At 37.7% G+C, this 22398-nt stretch overlaps 1 protein-coding gene and 1 long non-coding RNA gene across 4 annotated transcripts in view; both read right to left on the bottom strand.

Annotated features, from left to right (window-relative positions):
- PDZD8 (PDZ domain containing 8) overlaps positions 1-8692 on the bottom strand; it is a 36360-nt gene extending 27668 nt beyond the window's left edge. Inside the window, exons 1-2 of one of the 3 annotated variants that reach the window (XM_034440234.3) lie at positions 8553-8692; positions 7264-7776 (exon numbers count right to left, since the gene is read on the bottom strand). In XM_034440234.3, the coding sequence (XP_034296125.1) occupies positions 7264-7776; positions 8553-8617 (578 nt within the window). In that variant the 5' untranslated portion in view covers positions 8618-8692. Of the gene's footprint in view, positions 1-7263; positions 8426-8552 lie in introns of those variants that run through there. The other 2 variants (XM_087872935.1, XM_034440232.3) reach the window with 2 other exon arrangements.
- Positions 8693-8814: 122 nt separating this feature from the next.
- On the bottom strand, positions 8815-12977 carry LOC148113121 (uncharacterized). Its single transcript, XR_015728665.1, has 2 exons — positions 11540-12977; positions 8815-11116 (listed from the first exon to the last, which is right to left on the bottom strand). It is a non-coding gene; the product is annotated as an uncharacterized LOC148113121 (long non-coding RNA).
- Positions 12978-22398: the final 9421 nt, after the last annotated feature.

The raw sequence follows: 22398 nt of genomic DNA on the forward strand, positions 1-22398 counted from the left end.
GAATAAGAAAGCTGTATGCTGCTATGCTAACAAGTCAGACACTGCCACTACTTTGCAACACAATGCCAACACTTCATGCAGTCCAAGACATGTATTTTCTCATGTATGAGAAAATATGTAGATTATATATTTACTACAATGCTGCTCTAGATAACGTCTCACCAAGCCAAGAGCAAAAACGGGAAGTTACCTTTCCGTGCTCACTCACACTAGCCTAATGTCAACCACAGTTGTACAGCCTTGCAATCCCTGCATGCTAAATTGGATAAGGAGCAGACCTATGTGCCAGTATTCCCTAGCCATCACGCTTATCCAATCAAAAGCAAAGCCCTATGAGAATCTGGTTCTGTTCTGTCTGGGTAAAATATATCATAAAAGAGAAAAAAGAAAAATAATATGCAAAATATACAAAAATACCGTTAATCATGCTAAATTTGCTTACTGAAGAGAGATGATGACAGTTAACATTGTGTTGAGAATCTGATAGAAGGTAATCAATTACATATTTGCATTACCGTATTTTTCTGAGTATAAGACACACTTTTTTGCCTTCTAAAAGAGGCTGAAAATTTGGGTGCGTCTTATACTCTGAATGTAATCCCGCATGTGCCCAAAATGGCTACCCGGAACAGTTGCTGCCTTCTCTTACCCCTTCTGCACTTTGCCTGCTTTAGTCACTGGAGCTCCCTCTGAGGATCAGCTGTGCTTTGAAGCTTAATATGAGCAAAGCAATCTTCCGTGCTTTACCTGCTTTTCTAATTGCTGCTCCCTCCAACAATCAGCTGTGCTTTAGAAGCTGTTTTTTAGCCCCAACCAGCCCCAACCTCAAAACCAGTGAGCGAACTAATGTGCTGGGACTAGTCAGATGAATACCTGGTAGACAGAATCCCCTCCCCTCCTATTTTCCTCCTATTATACTCCGATGCGTCTTATACTCAGAAAAATATGACATATTACACATTAAATAGTGTATATAGGCAGTTATATTCTATGTGTTTATTGTACTATAAGAAACTTCCCGATTTACATTCTAACTATTTGTTAGCATATAATTAGCTCAGAGACTGTAAAATAAAATTCCAACTAATTCTCAAGAGTTATTTGTTTTTTGAATGAAGATTTGTTTTAAAGACTCAGCATCACAACTCCAGAACCCTTCATGGCCTTTCCAGAAAATTCACATGTACACTGAAAATAAAAATAGAATTTTATAGACAAAATTTAGGATTATCCTGTATCCACCAAAGAACATGCATATTCAAATAATGTCATTTTGAAATGACGAATAGGTTTGCCAATTGTGCACATCAGATTATCAAGTACATTAACATCTGCTCTAACAGATAATTAAAAATAAACTGTTCTGAGCACGTAATTACGAGGACTGCAAGATCTCATTCTCATATAACAATTATAAGTGTTTTTGAATCCATGTAGTGACCCTTCTTTTTGTGACACACACACACAAATGCTGCATAGTTTTAGGAATGTAAAATAGATAGTAACAGAATCCAATGACATCTGTCACTAGTGTTAGGAAAGTAGCATCCATAAGGAAGTAGCATTTATGAGGTTACACAGAAAAAAAGGAACAATTATATACAAAAGCATAAATTTTTGGTTACCAGTCTAAAGTGAATACAAAAATGGATATATAACTTGGCTCACTGAGGATATATACATGAAAACTTTTTAAAATATGATTTTATTAAGGATTTTAATTATAATAGCAAAATCTAATATAAACTAAAAGAATAGAAAAAACATGAAAGGTACAGGCAAAAATAAAAGAGTAGAAAACAGAAAGAAAAAAGAATGAATATAGTAAAAAGAAATGACTTCCAATGTTCACCACAACAAGGATAAATAATTTTAGTAACTCTTCACTTCCTTTTAGTTTGCAACCAATGATCTCTTCATCCCATACCCAATCTCATATCTACTGGTAGTCCTTGATTTATGACCTATTCGTTTAAGGACCATTCCAAGTTAACATGGATCTGAAAAAAGCAAGTTATGACTGGTCCTTGCACATATGACTGTTACAGCAGCCCTGCGGTGATCAAAATTTGGGAGATTGGCAACCAGCATATATTTACAATGATTGCAGCATCTCAGGGTCACATATTTGCCAATTGTGATCTTTCCAGGGGGCTTCTGACAACCAAAGGCAATGGAGGAAACTGGATTTCCCAATGACTGCAGTGATTTGTTTAATGACTGCAGCAAAAAAAAGCAGGCACAACTCATTTAACAACCACAATGCTCAGTGATGGAAGTTCCAGTGTCAATTGTGGTGAGTCGAGGACTATCTGCATAAACAAATGCATAAAGCATAATCTTTTCAGTCCTGGTGTCAGCTGAAAGAATCTTATTTTAACCTTGATAACCTTATATTTCTTCCTTTTTAAAATAGTCTTAACCTTTAGTCAATTCAAATAATGTTCTAGAACTTGATTGCTTTTCTGTCTCTTCTGATATGATTCTTCAAAGCTTGAATAAGCCTCTTTGTAAATCCAGTATAACAAAAATTACCCAAGTAGTTTCCTATAACTGGGTCAGAACACAGTTCCATGTGCAGTTATAGACATTTCCTACTTCACCTATGTAAAATCTCTATTCTATAAGCTGCACAAGTTACAGTAATGTCCAAGTGCAATTCAAAGTGTTGATTGTCACCTTCAACATCTTTAGGACCTAGTTAACTTCAGGAGCATCTTTCCTCTAATCCCCCCCCCCAACAGAATGATTTGATACAGTACAGGTGGCATGAGAGCAGCTCCCAACTGTAAAGGATTGCCATCTTGCAAGACTAAGAAACACACCATCTCTTAGTATATAAAATGAGAGCAAACGCCACTCTCTACTAGCACTAATGATGTTACCTCATTTGGTAATGAATGTTTGCAAGAAAACTACCAAGCTCCGAGAACACCAAGGACTCTGCAGACATAGCATCACTGTAGCTCTATCTGCCCTATAGCAGATATAGCATTTTCCTTGAAGTCTTTAAAACCTGACTCTGCTAAACCTTTGCAACGCTGCAAAAACCTACTCATGAGACACTATGGGCTGATCTGCTCTCAGATAGCATACTTTAGTATTTGATTGTGAGGACTTTTCTCCAGTACTACATTGTACTTATTAAGGCTAGTTGGTCGCTATGCTTATTATTTTATGGTGTTATTTTAGCCCCAATATATAAGCTACCGAGAATTACTGTGATGACTGATGTGGCATTTAAGTTGCTAAAATAATCACTCATGCTAGCAAGAGCTCTGGAACATTGTGTTCAACATCTGGAGTAATGACAATTTCCTCACTTTAGTGTATTCTCTAATATATTCTAGTTTTCAGTTGCTACTGTATTGCTGTAAAAATACTGTAAAAATCTTCTACTCAGAAAAGCTAGATGTTATCCAGCCCCACTTACTTATTTAAGAACATTTGTATGCCTGGCAACTCAAATAATGAATCATAAAAGCTTTAAACCAACAATATGTACAGTATAATAGCCTTCATAACCAATCCCCTAGGCACCAAAATACCTAGTGCATGGTCTTAATCTCCTTCCTGAAAGATATTAGGGAGGGAGACATTTTAATCTGGGGGGGAATTTGTTCCATAGGATTAGGGCAGCAATGAAACTATCCTGCTTTTCTGCCTATCTGTCTGATCTTCTATCTAAGGGAAAGAAATTAGGAACGTGCCTTGGGAGGAGGAGTGGATTTTTAATATTAGCTACCTGGAATCACCCGTCCATGAGTTGGGCAACCATATAGATTTGTATTAGAAATAAATAATAAATTCCTTCCCATTTAGGATATGCAAAATACATTTCAGCTTTTGATAATACTCGGTTAAAGAACCAATTGGACTGGCTACAAAATTGTCCATAATTAATCAAGCAGGTTTTCTTCTTCTTTTACACAGAATATTTGTAAAACCTACATATCTATTATTAAAAGAGGATTTCCTTGTATTTATTGAAATTGGGCAATCACCACAAATGCTATTCAAGTAAGAATTATGTTTGAATATACAATATCTGATTCTGGGTTAAAGCCAGAAGAAGTTTAAAGAAGAAAAAAAATGCAGAACTACTTTTAACATTATGAAAAGAATTCACAAGACCTGTGCAAACATATTAGAGAGAAAAGACGAATGCTAACTTTGCTATGTTAGTTCTGATTCAAAAATAGAAAATTTTACACTGGTCCAATTAAAATGTAATATTCTAAAGCCTTTTCCTGCTCAAGAGTATTACAAACTCTTTTTAACTTGTCTAGCAATCTGTAACTGCATACAGAAAAGAACTCCCACCATAGATGAATGAAAAGTAAACTTCATTTTTGTCAAAGGGACAACCCATGAGTTTTATGTTTTTTTCAGAGATGCGTGTATTTATTGGATGTATCCTCCCACCTTCATTCAAAGAAACTATTAGTGTATATCTATTAATAAAAAAATCATAAAACAAGAACAAACAGGGCTTTTCTGAAAAAGCTCAGTATTAACAGTTTACAGGAGTTTTTCTTAAAGTGTGGTCGTAGGACCCCTGGGAATCCCACAACACCCTTTCAAGGATCTGCAAAATCAAAATTATTTCACAACCAATGTTGATTTATGAAAAGCCAACTGCAAAGGGGGCAGATCAAATTTGTGTGGAAAGGTTATTCCAAAATATAGGTATAGCAACCAAAAAACAGCACTGTGAGTAGCAAGATTTAGGCTGCTAATAGTAGTATATCACAATTCAGTGTCACATATGGTATATGACAGGGATCAACTTCTTTTAGCACTTTTCAAGGTAGCCACTGTGACACTGAGAGTCTGACTTTATATTGAAGACTGCATCTAATTACCGTAGAACCCTTACTTTCTTAATATTAGTGTACGGTTCTTAAAGTAATACTCCAGATCCATAACTCCATCATGTGAGAGAGCTGCCTATTTTATATACTGATTTGTTTTATTTATAGCTAATTCAACACTGACTGTTGAATATCTGTATCTGTTGGATACAGATTTAAAAAAAACCAAGCACATGATCTAAAATCAAGCAAAAGATAACGAGCGTAACAGAAACAAGCGTACATCATTAACTGAAACAAAAAAATACTTGGATCCCTGAACTAATCCAGAGCTTGGGGGGAAAAGGCTTTTCAAAAGTTGTTTAAATTGAAGGCTTAGTTTAGTTCAAACCTCCAGGGGATGCTATTCCAAAGACCATAACAGAGAAATCACACTTAAGTCTCATTAGAGGACAATGATTAATGGATGGGAAATAAAGCCCATCACTCGGCCAGATGTTAGAGGACAGGCAAAAAGCATGGGAGAGATGGTTCCTCAGAAAGCCACACCCTATTCCATTTACACTTTTTTCTGCACGCTCACAAGTTACCAGCAATATTGCATGGTTATATTGAAGTTTGTCCATAATTGTTGGTATTTCTGTATTCTGGACCAGTTCTGAATGGTCTCCCAGGAGGCCATTGGAACAATCCACAATCCAGGTAAGATGACTGAGACATAAATAACTGTGAGAACAGATTCAGTCCATAAAAGAGTATAAATTGGTACACCGGCTTAACTTCCAGATCACAACTGTCACCTGCTCTTTGAGAAGCTATGAGCCCAGGATTGTGTACCAGTTCTGTCTACGAAAGTGCAACATTATTTATAACCATAAATGGAGAAACTTTGGCATTTGAAAAACTATGAATGATAGCTACTTGGGTAGCTACCCACAGCTATCCTATCCAGACTCCAATAATCTTTAGGTACAAAACCTCAACCTCATTACTCACTCAACCAAGGCTAAGCTATCTATCATCATACTGATGGTAATTGACCCTGTTTCAACGAGCTGGTTCACGTAAATGTTAAACTAGAGGCACGAGAGTCAAGCGCTGAGGCACCCCACAAAGACAGAGCCTATGTAAAAACTAGCTATGTAAAAAGAAGGAAAACCATTGCAACACTGCACCTCCCATTCCCAAATACTCTAGCAATCCAGAAGAACTTCATAATCAATACCAAAGAGAACCAGATAGTCACAAGCCTCATCCTGGCTTTGCCAAAAAACACAGATTCAGTGAAATCAATGCTGTCATTCTCAGCTGAATGGGTGGATGATGTATAAATGTAGGGTGAATATAGTTACCTCAGACATTTTCTAGTCCAATCCTCTGCTCAAGGCAGGAATCTGATAGCAGTGACCAAAATGAATTGTGAACTTTGATGTGTTTTGTTGATGTGAAGGGAAGGAATAAATATTACATTTGAAAACTAATCTATGAAGGAAGAGTAAATGGGTCAAGAAAGACAGTATAAAGGTTATACTTGTATGGAATTGCTGAAATTCTGAAAAACAATTACAGATAACCCTTGATTTACAACAGTTCATTTACAGTGACCATTTGAAGTTAGAACAATGGCACTGAAAAAAAATGATTCACATTTACAACCATTGCAGCGTACCCATGGTCACATGATCAAAATTCAGATGCTTGACAACTGACTATTTATGAGGGTTGCAGTGTCCTGGGGTCCTGTGATCACCTATTGTAACCTTCTCACAAGCAAAGTCAATGTGGAAGCCAAGTTCACTTAACAACCGCAGTGATTCACTTAACTGTGACAAGAAAGGTCATACAATGGGGCAAATCTCACTAAACAAATGTCTCACTTAGCAAAATAAATTTTGGTCTGAATTGTTGTAACTTGAGGACTACCTATATATAATTTACAAAAAAACAAAACAAAATGCAAGGATGAACCAGGTGAAATAAGGCTTTGCCAAAACAGAGATGTATTGAAAATTAATATGGTGAAAATTAGATTTAGGTATATTTCCTCCTCTCTTTTTTAATTCATGTATTCATTCCTTTGGCTTATTGTTTCTTATTCCTTTTATGATCTCTTCCTAATGCTGCTTCCAAGAAAGGGAATGGGGTAATGAATAATGTGGGTATAAAAACTGAGCATCTTATTCACTATCAAAGCCCACACTGATGTGAGATTTGAACTTTCTTCAGAAAAAGTGCATAGCTTCTTATGGCGAATTATACACTGAAAGCCAAGTTGAATAATTTCATCATTTATCACTCTTCCAGAAGACACTTGTGTTACACTTCACATTGTCCTCACCGAACTTCTTCAGATTAACCCCCGCACCGTGAAGTACTCTTCTTCCATTCCCACCCATTTTACCCAAGCACGACAACATCAACTCGATCTCCTCAATCAAAAACAACTTACCTGATTTTATAGTGAGGTAAGGTATGCTTGCGCCTGATCACTTTCTTGAACTGATTGACAATGATGGAAGTCAGTTGGGGCAAGGGTCTCCCTTCAAACTGCGACTTGACCTCAAGGTCGATCACAGGCTCATCGACAAAAGCAAAGGACCAGTGCGTGAAGGGTATACGGGTGAAGACCAGCCTCAGCCGACCCATGATTTTAGAGATTTTGGCAAAGAGATAGGCCGACTTGCCAAAAACCAGGTCTGCATCAATGGCTAAGTGGAAGCCCCCATCATACTCTATGTCAACTTCGAAGTCCAGTTCCTCGGGACAGCCTTCCTCGTTACACGTCACCGGCCGCAATATCTTGATATTTTTAAAAAGGGGGATGACGTTGCCAAAGGAGACATCCCGCAAGCTGAGCCCCTCCAACACTTTGCCGGTCACCTTGGTCTGCAAAAGCTCCTCGAATTCCACCTTGATTTTCCTGGTGACCCAGTGGCGGATCAAGGTGGTGTCCTTGAGTTCCCTGAAGAGAAAGAGGCAGATGGCATTGAGCCAGTAGAGGGTCTCCTCCGTGCACTCCACCAAAGGGGGCGATTCCTGGCCGGGGGGCTTCAAGCTCTGCTCGCTTTTGGAAGAAGACTGGCTGACTAAAGATCCGGGGAAAAACGCTTCCTGCCCCAAGAGGAGGAAGCCGGTTAAATACTCCTTGAGGGTCGAGTCCGGCATTACTCTGGTAACAAAGAAGTGGGAGCTGCGAAGCCGGGACACCCCGGGGAGCGCTTCGGGCTGCCTCCGGTAAAAGAGCAGGAGCTGGGCGACCAGGGTGAGGAAGGAGCCCAGCAGAGCTGACAGCAATATGCCATAGACCGACAGCATCGCCTCGCCTCGGGCGCCCTTCGTTGCCTCGACCAAACGCGCCGGTTTCCCCCGACAGCCCACCTTTTTACGCCGTATCCGGCAGCGGCGAGGCCATCCCCGCCTCCTCCATCTTGACGACGACGACCTGAGGAAAACCACCGGCCCCCCCCTCGCGCTCAAGCCAGGACGCCAAACTCGGCGCCCGTTTTCCCTCCCCGATCCGCCCTCAGACGGCGAGGCGAAAAGCCGCCGCCGCCGCCGCGCGCGCGCACAACTCCCTCCTTCTCTGTGGCCCGCTTAGCTTCTCTCTTTCCCTCGGCGGCGGCGGCGGCGGCAGCAGCAGCATCCGGGTCTTTCCTTGCTTCCCTTCCGCCGCCGCCCCCCCCCTCACTTCCACTCCCCCTTTTGATAGGAGAAGAAACCCAACTGCTCCTTCTCTACCTTTGCTCCGCTCCTTCCATAGGTCTGGATTGGAGGAAGCGGGGAGGTACGGAGGATGACGTCATAGGGCACGCCGTCCCTTCGCGCTGACTTCATAATACTGCGGAGGGAGGAAACAACAACCAAAAAAAAAAAAAAAAGAGGGGAAAAAAATCCCAACCCCCCCCACCCACGTAGAATGTGCGCGTGCGCATTCCCTCCGCCCGTCCTTTTCCCTAGCGCGGTGCTTCAAAGCGGGCGGAGAGCGTTCCGGCTGGTCGGCGAAGAGAGACGCGTGGGCGGGTTAGAGAGAATGATCTCATTTTTGCAGGCCAATAAATCTGATGAGCTTTGTCTTTGTCGCTCCGATCGTCATCCTGCACCGAAGAGGGATTCCCTTTCCAATGTCAAATAAGAAAGAAGGGTGAAAATGACTGTATTGCTTGTCACTCTGGCTACAGGTGGTCCTCGACGTACGACTACAGTTGAGCCCAAAAATTCCGTTGCTAAGTGAATTTTGTCCCTGTTTTACCACCTTTCTTGCCACGGTTGTTAAGTGAGTCACAGCAGTTTATTAGTAACATGGTTAAGTGAATCTGTCTTCCCCCATTGTCAGAAGGTTGCAAAAGGGGATCATGACCATGGAACACTGCAGCCGTCATAAATATGAAGTATCTGAATTTTGATCATATGACCATGGGGATCCTGCAATGGTTATAAGTCTGAAAAACGGTCACAAGTCACTTTTCTCAGTGCTGTTGTGACTTCAAACGATCACTAAATGAACTGTTGTAAGTCAAGGACTACCTATACTGATTCCGAAGGAGGCATGATAAGCTGCGTAGTTGCATCTCCAACCATTTCCTTCCCTTTGGGAATTTTTGAGACAAAATACTCATGATATTTAGAAATAGGACAGAGCCTATTTAGGGAAAAGTGATAAAAGTGGTTCAAGCACAGAAGAAAACATTCTAATTAAAAACGCAAATACAATAATATAGTTTAAACAACAACAATAATTGAATAAAAGCTATTCTTAAACTATACAAAAAGCTAAGTTGAAAAGTTACAGGTTATGTGAAATAAATATGCTGAAAGCAACAGAATGAGGATTTAGAGATTATGATGATGATTTTTGTTTGCAGAGCTGCTTTCCCAAAGTAGAATAAACACATTCCCTGGAAAGGACTGCCAATGAAAATATTGACGTTGAAATAGAAATTGAAGAGAAAGTGGGCCAATCTTTTGGAAGTGGAAGAGCTGGAATTTTGAGAACATATGGGTAGTTTCCTAAAATTGCTTGGTTCATTGGGCTTGCCCAATGGCACGCATAACTAGTACATAATATAATCATTTTAAGAAAATGACTTATCAAACCATCCATCACTTCATGCTCCCTCTCCCAGATGGTTCTCACAATTTCTGGGTATTAATTTAATAATGAAATAATAAATTAATTAATTTATTGGAGCCTAGATGAGTTATTGGAAATAAAGCAGTGGTGGGTTGCCCCTGGTTGAGACTGGTTCACAAGAACTGGTAGTAAAACCGGTGGGAGGCTCCACCCACTGATCCGGATGTCATCATAGGTGATCTGTATATGCGCAGAAGAGTGTGGGTGCGCACAAGCGAAGTGAGTGCGCATGGGCACAGTGCAAACCAGTAGTAAGTAAGTAGTAAGTAGAACCCACCCCTGAAATAAAGGCAATACTAGAGGCTGGGGGTTAGCTTTTAAGCATGTTCGCTTTTTGAATTAAATTTTTAAAATGTAAAAAGGCACATCAGGGAGATGACCTGGCAGGGACTATGGTTGGTGTGTGCACCTATGTTGATGCAGTCACATTGGATATACAGCCATGGCTCAATACACTGAATGATTTACAAATAATAATACAGATATAGATAGTTCTCAACTTATTACCACAATTGGGCCCAGAATTTCCATTGGTAAGCAATGTTGTCAAATTGAGTTGTGCCCAATTTCGCAACTTTTTTGCCACAGTTGTTTAGCGAATCACTACAGTTGTTAAATGAATCTGGCATTACACCATTGATTTTGCTTATTGGAAGCTGACCGGAAAGGTTGCAAATTGAAATCACGTGACCTTGGGATACTGCAATTGTTACAAATAGAATAGAATTCTTTATTGGCCAAGTGTGATTGGACATACAAGGAATTTGTCTTTGGTGTATATGCTCTCAGTGTACATAAGGAAAATAAAATACATTCATCAAGAATAAAAAGATACAAGACTTAGTAATAGTCAAGGTTACTACTAAGCTATCAAATCGTACTAGGAAACAAAAACAATATAAATAGAAAGATACAAGTGACATGGTTATAGTAATAAGTGGGAAGAGATAAATACTAGTAAGGAACAAAAGAATAATAGTAATACAGTCTTAGTAAATTGTTTGACAGTGTTGTGGGAACTAGTTGTTAAGCAGAGTGATGGCATTTGGGAAAAAACTCCTTGTGTCCAGTTGTTCTGGTATGCAGTGCTCTTTAGCGTCGTTTTGAAGGTAGAAGTTGAAACAATCAAGCGCTCAGGTCATATGATTGTGGGGATTCTGGGACAGCTCAGCTGTAAGTGCAAACACTGGTCATAAGTCATTTTTTTCAGCAATGTTGTAACTCTGAATTTTTGCTACATTCCTGGTTATAAATTGAGGATTACCTGTACATTTCACCTCGGCTGCAATAGCTTCCTTAAAACCTCTATTTCAATGTCCTATTTTTCCCTCTAGAATTGTAACTAATCTAAGCCCAATACAGTAAAATTGGAAGTAAAGAGGGGGGGGGGATTATTAAGTAATGCATTAAATTATTAACAGTTAATATATTTTTATTTAGAATCATTTTAATTCTGTTTTAGAAATATTTTGTTCATAGGTTTATTAATGGAGATAGCTAGATGTTACCATAAGTGTTCAAATAGATCAGAAAATTTAAGAACTGAATTACAAGCAATTTATTTACAATTTTTAAGCTAAATTGGAGGAAATACCTTTTTATTCATTTTAGTCCCATTTTTTCATTAATTTTCATTACTGCAGCTTTGTATCACATGCATTTTCAGCTGAGTAGTGTCATCAATACAGCACAGGTTTGTTTCATGCTGCTTCTTCAGAAAGAAAAGAGGAAGGAATTCTTTAGGCGTTACTTCTGTAGATATCAGAAACCAGAACATGTCCTTCCTCTTTTCCTACTGTATATCATAAGACTGTTTATTTGTACCTACTGTTAGTCCACTGAGTTGTTGCTAGTAGCTGATATGACAAAGAAAAATCTATTGGCTGCTGAAGGGTTTCAGGACAAAGTGTGGCTAGGGAAAATGAATTAAGCTATTTTTCTGACAAGATTTAAAGTATCTTCCTAAAAAAGTTAGTGGCAATAAAACCAAGGGAATTAAAATCCTAAAAATACCATTATCTGGAGGCAAGCATATCTAGTATGCATTCCAAAGAGGAAAGGGGAGGGGAAAAAGATCTGAGAAATGAGGAAACTGGTGGAAGAAATAAACAAAAAGTGGCAATAAATTAATTAACATTATGTACAGTGAACTCCTGCCTACCAATTAGTAAACTTTACGATAGTCATTAAAACCAAGCCTTAGTGGAGAATTCTTATTTTCCTGTTCTTTTAGACAGATATTAACCCTGAGAGAATAAGAATGAATTAAAAAGAGAGAAAAGTGAGGATGTGAACTTGTGGATATTTAGCATTCTAAGTCAATAAAGCTTTATTGTTCCTAAACTCTGTATTCTTGATATATGCAAAGATTCTAGTTACAGCTTAAAGGAAATCTGAGAATGCTGTTAGGGGAAACTATCCCCTTGACTTGTGTGCGCATGTGTGTGCATATTCCTTTAATAAATTCCCTGCTTCTTTACCAGGGTTGTAGAACGTAGACATTTCCATGATACCCAATTACATGTGAACAGTTGATCAGATCAAGTGGGAAATGCTTTAAGTAATTGTCTTTAAATTAAAGGGGGACTCACACACGAGACTGCCTTTTAGTTTTTTAAAGATAAAATTGAGTAACAGTTTATACTGTGGAAAGCTTGTTTAGTAATTAGCAAAAAGCAAGGGCACGAGCCAGGAAAAGAGTGCTGAAGATGAACAGGACTAGGGTGAAAGAGGACTCTTAGTGGGTTTGACGATAACAGAAGAGATAAAAATTAAAGGATTTTGTTAGTTGTCAAAACTAAATCAAGGCCAGTTGCCAGTTCATCTGATTGAACTAGAGAAATATTGCCACTAATAATCAAAAGTCCTTCCTTAGCTCTAGAATTAGAGTTAAGAACTCTAGGGTGAAGTCTTGAACTTCACTCTAGAAGTCTTGAACTTCACTCTACTGTAGAACAAAGTGAAATCTTGGACTGAGGAGGCAAAATTGAAATTACAGGCTTGCCTCAATTGTACAGACTGGAGTGCTTTTAAAGCAGCTGGATGAACTCACTGATACTGTGATATCATATGTTAGTTTTTGTGACGACATATGTGTGCCGACCAAAACCTTGCAGATATACAGTAATAATAAGCCTTGGTTCACAGCTAAGATCAAGCAGCTACATCGTACCAAAGAAGTGGCATACAGCAGGGTCCATAATCCCCAGTTCGTGGGCCAGCAATGGTTCGTGGCATGCCAGAAACTGGGCCATGCAAACAAATCCACGAGATGCAGGCAGCATGTGAAACTATGCCCACTCCAGTCCACGGAAAAACCTCCACAGAATCGGTCCCCAGTGCCCAAAAAGTTGGAGGCCTCTGGCCTACAGGAATGGATGCTATACAATCAGGCCAGGAATATATTAACAAGGGAGATCAGGGCAGCAAAGAGAAGCTACTCTGAAAAGCTGAGGAATCAATTCTCAGCAAATGAACCAGCAAATGTGTGGAAAAGCCTGAAAAATATTATTGGCTACAGCAGATCTCCCTCCGTTATTGAAGAGAATTGGTAACTGGCAGATGACCTGAATGTGTTCTACTATAGGTTTGAGAGGAGATCATTATCAATTATCGCTACTCTCCCCGTCTCAGATACACCAACAATAGCCAAATCTCCTATTTGTGTCTTCATCCCTCTGGGCCCCTTACTTCTGGTGATCTTAGAAAAAGATGTGCGAAGTCTATTTCATAGACAAAAGATCGGAAAAGCACCAGGCCCCTCAGGGCGCCACTACAGGGCATTGCATGCTAAAACAACTATTTTATTTATTTATTATTAAAATAAAATAAAAATAATAATAATAAAAAATAAAAATAAAATAAAAAAAATAAATTTATAAAATAAAAATAAAATAAAAATAAAAATAAAACAACTAGACACAGAGATAGTAGGTTTTTTCCTCCTGCAATCATTGTGCCGAATAAATGTCTATGGAGATTCTCAGTCATCCAGATCATGGTTATCCCAAAGGTGCTTTTTCAAGAGGCAACTGGATTTTCCAGATGTCTATCCCAAAAGTCCTCTTGAAAAAGGACCTTTGAGACTTTGGGACTCTGCTGAATATCTAATTTCCACAATACTATCTTATATCTAAGTATATTTACTTATATAGTATGGCTGCATTATTTTTATCTGTGGATAGGATAGGATAGGATAGGATAGGATAGGATAGGATAGGATAGGATAGGATAGGATAGGATAGGATAGGATAAGATAGGATACTTGTTTTGCATGTACACTGAGAACTGCTGTAGAGGAGACAAATTCCTTCACTTGGCCACTAAAGCCTATTCTATTCTATTCTATTCTATTCTATTCTATTCTATTCTATTCTATTCTATTCTATTCTATTCTATTCTATCCTATCCTATCCTATCCTATCCTATCCTATCCTATCCTATCCTATCCTATCCTATCCTATCCAGAATTCTAATTAGAGAAGACAGAATTAGAATAGTGTACATGTATTTTAATCTTAGATCATAATTTGTGCACAAAGAGATGCTTAGAATTTATTAGAACTGAAAGTTGTAGTTCAGAAAAGATGTTCTCACTTTTGAAACACATAAGCAAGGGAGAAACAAGTGTGCACTATAAATCATATCTGTAAAGCTTAGCTGGAAACAAAAACATTTCCACTTCCAACTAAGCCTTGCAAAGATGATTGCTATGTGTTTTATTTATAGTTTGAAGGTGGAGTGGGGGATGGAATGCTGTCGTGTCTCTTTCAGTCATAGAAATATAGGGTTGGAAGGGACTTGGAAGTCTAGTCCAACTCCTCATCCAAGGCAGGAATCATCATACCATCCTGGACAAATGGTTATGGACAAATGGTTGTATGTTCTGTTCTTGAAAACTTCCAGTGATAGTATACCCACAACTTCAGTAGGCAAGCTATTCCACTGCTTAACAGTTTTCACTATTAGGAAATTCCTAATTTCTAAGATGACTCTTCTTCTGATGATCTTCCAGACCTTTAAACATATCCTGTGACATTTATTTATTTAAGTTTGTTGGCTGCTCAACTCTAATGGACTCTGGGAAGCATATGAAACTAAAAAACAGGAAACAATAAGAAACATTAAATCAGTATGTCTAGTTTAATGAAAAGAACGGTTAGCGCAGGGTATTCCAATATCTAAGGGACTGCCAGAAGAAAAGGGGTCAAGCTATTCTCCAAAGTACCTGAAGGCAGGACAAGAAGCAATGGATGGAAACTAATCAAGAAGAGAACCAACCTAGAATTAAGGAGAAATTTTCTGACAGTTAGATCAATTAATCAGCTTTCAGAAGTTGTGGGTCCTCCATCATTGGAGGTTTGGATAACCAATCTTTTGGCAATATACAATGACAAACATCAGTCCCAGGCCTGGTTTTCAAGGCTTTCAAGACTTTCTGAAAACTAGAAGAAAGGGTTATATAAAACCTGTGTATGTACGTGCATTTATTTTCATTGTCTGGTGTTGTTTATTTTTTTAAAAAAAACTCAACTCAATCATTATCATTGGTGCCATTATTACTTACTCATCTTTATGTTCCTATCATTTAACAATCACTGTGCCTGCAAAGTAGCCTGGTCTCTAGGCAAGCATGATTAAATAGCCAAAATAGAGTTTGCATATTATTAATCACACATTATTTTGTTAGGTTACATAGACCATGCTTTAAAATGCTTGTAATATCAATAACTGATTTCAACAAGGAAGATTGAGTGACATTGCTTAATCCAGTCCTATGTAATCCATTTGAAATTTTTTTTTTAAAAGTGCAGTAATGTTATAAAAAAAAAACCCAAGGAGCTTGCTGTTTGTTTACTCATGAAGATTTTTTTTCCCCAATTAAAAATACTTCAAAGCCATGCTGGATGTAAATAAAAGGTAAAGAAGGCTCTACTGATTGATCACTTGCAATAAATGATCAAAGGGTTCTGGATTTATTATTTAATACGGTAATAGCGACAAAAGGATTCCTTACCTTCTAAATTAGTCTGTTAGAATCTTTAATAGTATCATTCTATATAGAGATTTCCTCCTGCTTTTCATCTCATAGAAAAGCTGAAAGTTGTTTGAAATAAAATGATAATATGCTATTGCTGCAATCATATTCTTTTTTATTTTAGCAAGTGACACTAGTGAGTATCCAACCTTGTATATCTGATAAGGTACGTTCTTTTATTTCAAACACAGCTCCACAATGTGTTTTATTTCTGAAGCTGATTGTGACAGTGCTTCTTTTTCCCTAATTACTTCATGGGAGCAAATCTAATGGTGCTGACAGGTGCAGCTGTTATTCCTCCAAAGTCGTATGGCATACCTGGATGCAATTGCCCTCATGGAACATGGCACCAAAATTGACCTTCAGGGATATGAATAGATGCATTCAGTCAGATAATCCTGCAAGGAGAGGGAGGGAAGGAGGGAGATTTGATGATCTTTAGTGTACTATTGTCCTCTTTGCTTTTAATAGGATATATTTGGCTACTAGCAACTTTAATTCTACACAGTATTGTTATATTGTGAACTGAACTGAAAATACACAACAAATTACTCTTATTCCTCAGTATATATGATCAGCAGAAAGGTAGCATGTGGAGTAAGGTTGTTTTGAACTTAGTGGAACAAACTATCATAATTGTTATCACAGACACTATTTTATTGGTTATCTATATTTTTTTGTTTCAGAGTTGCCACACTTAACAATATTAACATTCACGATCATTTACATGAATTATGTTTGTACACTGCCCGGCAGCACGACTGATATGTGTACTACAGAAGGAACCCATGTTTTTCTCTCCATTAATATATAAATACGAGTTAATGAGAGAGGGGAACATTCTCTTAATCAGCTTTCTGAGATGTTAATTTATGGCTTATTGGCTTTAAACATAGGTGTTGAGATATTGTGCCATGTAAAAATAATGTACTTTAGTAGGGAACGCAGCAGAATAAATGCATCATGGTGTTCATCTATTATTCAGTTTATAAATAAACACACCCCTCTGTTGTTCTCTGGAGAGTTTGAGAAAGCCTGATGATTAAAGGCAAAGGAAGAGAGATCTGCAGATAAACATGCTTAATAAAAGGCTGGGACTAATGGGGAAGGATATGAAAGAGCAGGGACAAAAAATACATTAAGAACCGGTGCCTAAAACTATACAGTGTCTTTTGCTGCGGTGTAATGTATATAAATCAAGAATAAGCTTTCAATGATACTGTCAATGGTCAGGAGTTATGGAGACCTTCTAAAGGCTTTCCTGTGCCCAGTTCTCACTGCTGTGGTAAATTGGTATCTAGACTATTTTTTGTTTTTCAGAAAGAAGGAGGGAAAGATGAGATAATTATGTATTATGTTCTTCCATTAAGAAAAAAAAAAACACACAAATCAAACATTGATTGCAGATGGAATAAAACAATAAAAAATCTCAGCTTCTCGGGCCCAAGAGCAAAATTAGGGTTCAGATGGATTTTGGATCTATTCAGATGTACTAGCTAAATGAGTACCTTGTCTGTAAGTAAAGGAAAGATGTTGACAGATTTCTCTGTAGTTATCACGTTGAATTGGTTGTAAAAAAGCAAATCATTAGAAGACTTTCGGATGAAGGTTCAGAGAGAATATCACTTTCAATATATCTTTGTGAAGGTAAACTTCCATTTGTCATCCAAGATTGTACCTTGAAATAGGTTAAATGTTATGCCATTTCAAAAATCATTTAAAAAAGAAAAGGCATGCCATACATTGAAGAAATATACCATCCTAAGTACCTACGTGCTACTGCGATTTGTAATTAATGCATTAACATAAAGGAAAATAAAGATGTTTATTAATGAATGTTTCATTTTTAAAATGTTTTTAAAGGAACAGTAATAGGTTTCATAAAAAATATTGCTCAGTTATATATAGTCCAAAAAAGGCTAATAAACATTGGAATGAACAATCAAGGATGACATCTAATTTTGACATTTTATTTATCATGAGAGTAACACTCTCCACCTATTATTATTAGAAGTGAAACAAGCCATTTAGAGTTTTACAACTTAGTAAAACCTAGGCTACAGGCCAATGTGCATTTCAAAGAACTTTACATCTATTTTATATGTTTTATAGGTATTTCCTATCTCCTCATGCTGGCCAGCTTTGCTCACACTCCACACAGTATTTTCTCTGCTTTTTATGATCACTCCCAACTCTTTTCCAATCAATGAACACTTATCCACCAGAATCTAGGTAGATGTTGCTTTTTTTCTTTGTTGTTGTTTATTTAACTGTATTTCTAATATGTCCCCAAATGATTCTAGGCACCATACAACAGCAGGAACAAAATTCAGGAACATGAATGATAACAAAATCCAGTAGTCAAAATACTTAAGCTAGTCATACTCAATCACATAAAATGGCGATGAAGGCTTGTTGAAATGTTACGTATTTGCAGAACAGGATAATGGGATGTGGAACACATTCCTCTGGAGGGAGTGGGAATTACTACCGAGAAGTTGTTATCTCTTCTACTCGAGACATGCACTTCTTACAAAAGGAGGCTTCTCAAGAGGGTCTCCCTAGATCAGCGCCCCCCAATCTTTTGGGCAGCAGGGACTGGTTCCATGGAGAGAGGTTTTTCTGTAGATTGGAGTGGGTATGGTTTTGCGTGCTGCCTGCATATTGCTTGTTTGTGCGGCCTGGTTTCTGGCATGCTGCGGCCCGGTGCTGGTCCATGGACCAGGGGTTGGGGACCCCTGCCCTAGATGACTGGAACAACAGATTTAATTCTGGCATGGCATTGCTCCATGTATTTCAAGGCAGCAAAATAGTTACCAACAATTTGAATTTGGCCTGGAAGTCTAATGGCAATCAAGGCAGTGACTTTAAAATTTAAAACAAGAGCCTTGATAGTACAGTGGTTTAGTGCACCCTGTCATTAACACAGCTGCCTGCAATTTCTGCTGGTTCGAATCTCTCCAAGGCTCAAGGTTGACTCAGCCTTCCATCCTTTCTAAGGTAGGTGAAATGAGGACCCAGTTTGTGGGGGCAATAAGCTGACTTTGTATAAAATATACAAAAGAATGAAGGCTATTGCTTAACACATTGTAAGCCGCCCTGAGTCTCCGGAGAAGGGCGGCATATAAATCAAATTAAAAAAAAAAAAATTGGTGTTACTCTATACTAGCAAGGATTGTTTGCTGGTATGCTTTTTTTAAACGAGGTTTATATGCTAATATAGTCAGAACCAATTCTGAATGTTCTAGAAAGTGCCGAGAAGAGCAACAAAGATGATTAGGAGGCTGGAGGCTAAAGCGTACAATGAATGCTTGCGGAACTGGGTATGTCTAAGGTAAGGAAGATAAAAACTAGAGGTGACATGTTAGCAGTCTTCTAGCATTTGAGGGACTGAGGAAGAGATCCATCTTTTTTCCCAAGCTCCTGAGGGCAGGACAAGAAGTAATATATAGAAGGTTATCAAAGGAAATTCAATTCAGAATTAAGGAGAAATTTCCTGTTAGTGACAACAGTGGAACGGCTTGCCTCCAGAAGTTGTGAGTGTTCCATCACTGGATGTTTCTAAGAAGAGATTGGACAGCCATTATACAGGGTCTTTTGCTTAAGCAGGAGTTTGGACTAGAAGATCTCCAAGGTCCCTTCCAACTATATTATTTTGTAATTCCGTAATTATGGTTGTCCTACCAGCAGTCTATTTGCCTCATGTGGTACTAGTTGCAAATTGCTTACATTTGTTTATCAGTCAGGAATCATACTAGGTATTTATCTGATGCTAGCCCCATACACTCACACTATCCCCCTTTTCTCTATGGCCTTGAAGTATGTCTTAAAACATGTATGGGAAATAGAAAGTAACTACACAGATAGCAAACAAGAAAATAGAGAATATATGATCACTATAAACTAGTCCTAAGGCCTAACAAGGATTTTGCCTAAAGGTACAGAATAATTGATGCTCCTCACTATGACAACTTAGGCAAAGAGATACTCCTTTAGAAATGAGTGGTTTAAACTTAAATTCCTTACTTTAAGATCAAGTTCTTAGACTCCAAAGCACATAAGCAGCCAGTCTAGTTTTCTCTGAAGAAATACAGCATGGTTTTAAGTAGACAAACTTCACAGACTTCAAGAAGCCAAACTCTTTTTATATTTTTGCTATCAAGAACATGTGGTTAGGTTTCCAATGAATGAAACCTTGGCACCGTATAATTTCCAACACAAGAAATAAGCAATAAATATTGTGGCAATTTTAGCCAAATAACTACCCCATCATTATCATCACTTCCAAGCCTTATTTTCCAATAGATAACAACTCATCTCCCATCTTGATTCTTGCCGCAAGAATTTTTTAGTAAGCAGATGATCAAATGATTAGTCATTATACTGATGGAATAATATCACATAAAGGATCAATTTGCAAGCTTTAGGATTGCTTTTTAATGCACACAACTATTTTCTGTATCAAATTTCTGTAAGCGGTTCTTTGTTAAATGTCTCTGGTAAGATCCCTAATAAAAATATCTCTGGTTTAAGGTCAATATATCTCTCAGTCATTTTTTCCAACCATGTGTGTATCTTAGTCCAAAATCTCCTTGCTTCTACGCATGTCCACCACATATGGTAATTTGATTGTGAATATATTAACAGCAGCTAGAATTGTATTTGCAAAAAACTGGAAAGGAGAGAAGATAATTACCGATGAAGAAATTATTAAGAAGATGTTGGAGTGTGCTGAAATGAGTAGATTGACATTTGAAATAAGAGAACAGGAAGATAAACAATATTTTTTTTATCAATGGATAGATAATAAACTATGGAGATGAAATGTTATATATGAAATGAAATAAAATGTTTAAGCACTTGTTTTTTTATGTTAGAGGTAAGAATATCTGTCATATAATGAGAGTTTGAAAATTTTGAGAGCACGAAATGATTTTCACCGATCAAAACACTGTCTGTAAGCGTTTGGAAGGTTGATGTTTTTATGTTGTTTTTGTTTAAAAAATAAAAAAACTTTTTGCAAAAAAAATTTCTGTAAGTGGTTAAGGTAGTTCTATATAAGCAAATAGTACAAAGTACTAAATGAACAAAGGAGGGCTCATTTGTTTTGTTTAATACCTTTCATATTTTATATGGGAAAGCTGCATTTAAAATATTATCATCACGGAAATGGGCAACATCTATGTTTTTCATTAAGGCACCTATGTCAAGAGAATCCAGTAAACTCCTAATGCAGGTTCCTTCTGCTGTTACAAGAAGTAGCTGAATAATTTTGTGCAATATTTCCACATATAAACCTCAGTACAAAACTAACTCAAGAGGAACTTGCTTAAGATTCCGCAGGATGTAAAGCTTAACATTTTGTGCCAGGACTGGTGAGGTTGACCTTCAGATCCAAACTGAAGTTCACCTGGCAAAATTTGCTTCCTAAACTCAGTTATTGGGAGGATTAAATAAATGGGGATCTTCACTGCTTTGGGTTTTTAGCAGAAAGGTGGGATAAAATTGTATAGTTATACTAAATGACAGTCAGTGAAGCTAGATACAGATCGTGAAAGAGAAGGATTATGTGTCAGAAACAGAAATATTTCTGGAATATTTTCTTTCATTTTATTTGCTGGATACAAAGCAACAGGGAGTAATGTTTGGGATTCAAATTTAAAAATATGTATAATCCCAGAAATTTCTACTGCTCCACAAGTGAAAATTATGTATTGTAAAATAAACAAAACAAACAATAAACTGTTTTTCCTTGTCAGTTTTTCAAATCATTTATTTATCTATTGCATGCCAAAACTTTAGCTAGCCTCATATATCATCCAAAAAGAAGATATTAACCTCCATACTGCAGTTTAGGGAATTGCTGGAATAGGTAAAATATTAAGATCCAACCAGAGGCAACATTATGGAGGTGGAAGTGGAAACAAGAGGCCACCAAGATTTTATTCTATTGTCTTATGCTATTATATCAGTCTTCTTCTACCTAATGCCCAGATGTCCTCTCCTCCACCTTATTGGCCTTCTGAACGCCTGTAAAGTTTGGCTGTTTAGGAAGCATTTAAGGATGTGAAGGATTAGCCTATTCCCTCCCCCTATTCTCCCATGGGTGATAGTACATTCATGATACTTTAATTAGCTAGATATTTCCTGTAGGATTTCATATTTTTAACTCTGTGTTTGATAATTTGTAAACCATTCAAATTCTACGAGAGTGCAAATACAGACCTACCTCCTTACATAGAGCAAAGGAAAATTGTTGTGCTCGTCTGCATGTTTCCTTCTTTTGTGGTCTTATTTCTCAATTTCTATATTTCTTCATAACCTTTTTAAAAAATATTCATACTAAGAGAAGCAACATAACTGTACAGTACATATTTTAAAATGAAGCGAGAACCCAGAATACAGATAGTCCTCAA

This window comes from Pantherophis guttatus, chromosome 6, assembly GCF_059756535.1.
Source record: "Pantherophis guttatus breed Tessera chromosome 6, ASM5975653v1, whole genome shotgun sequence".
NCBI classification, from domain to species: Eukaryota; Metazoa; Chordata; class Lepidosauria; order Squamata; family Colubridae; genus Pantherophis; species Pantherophis guttatus.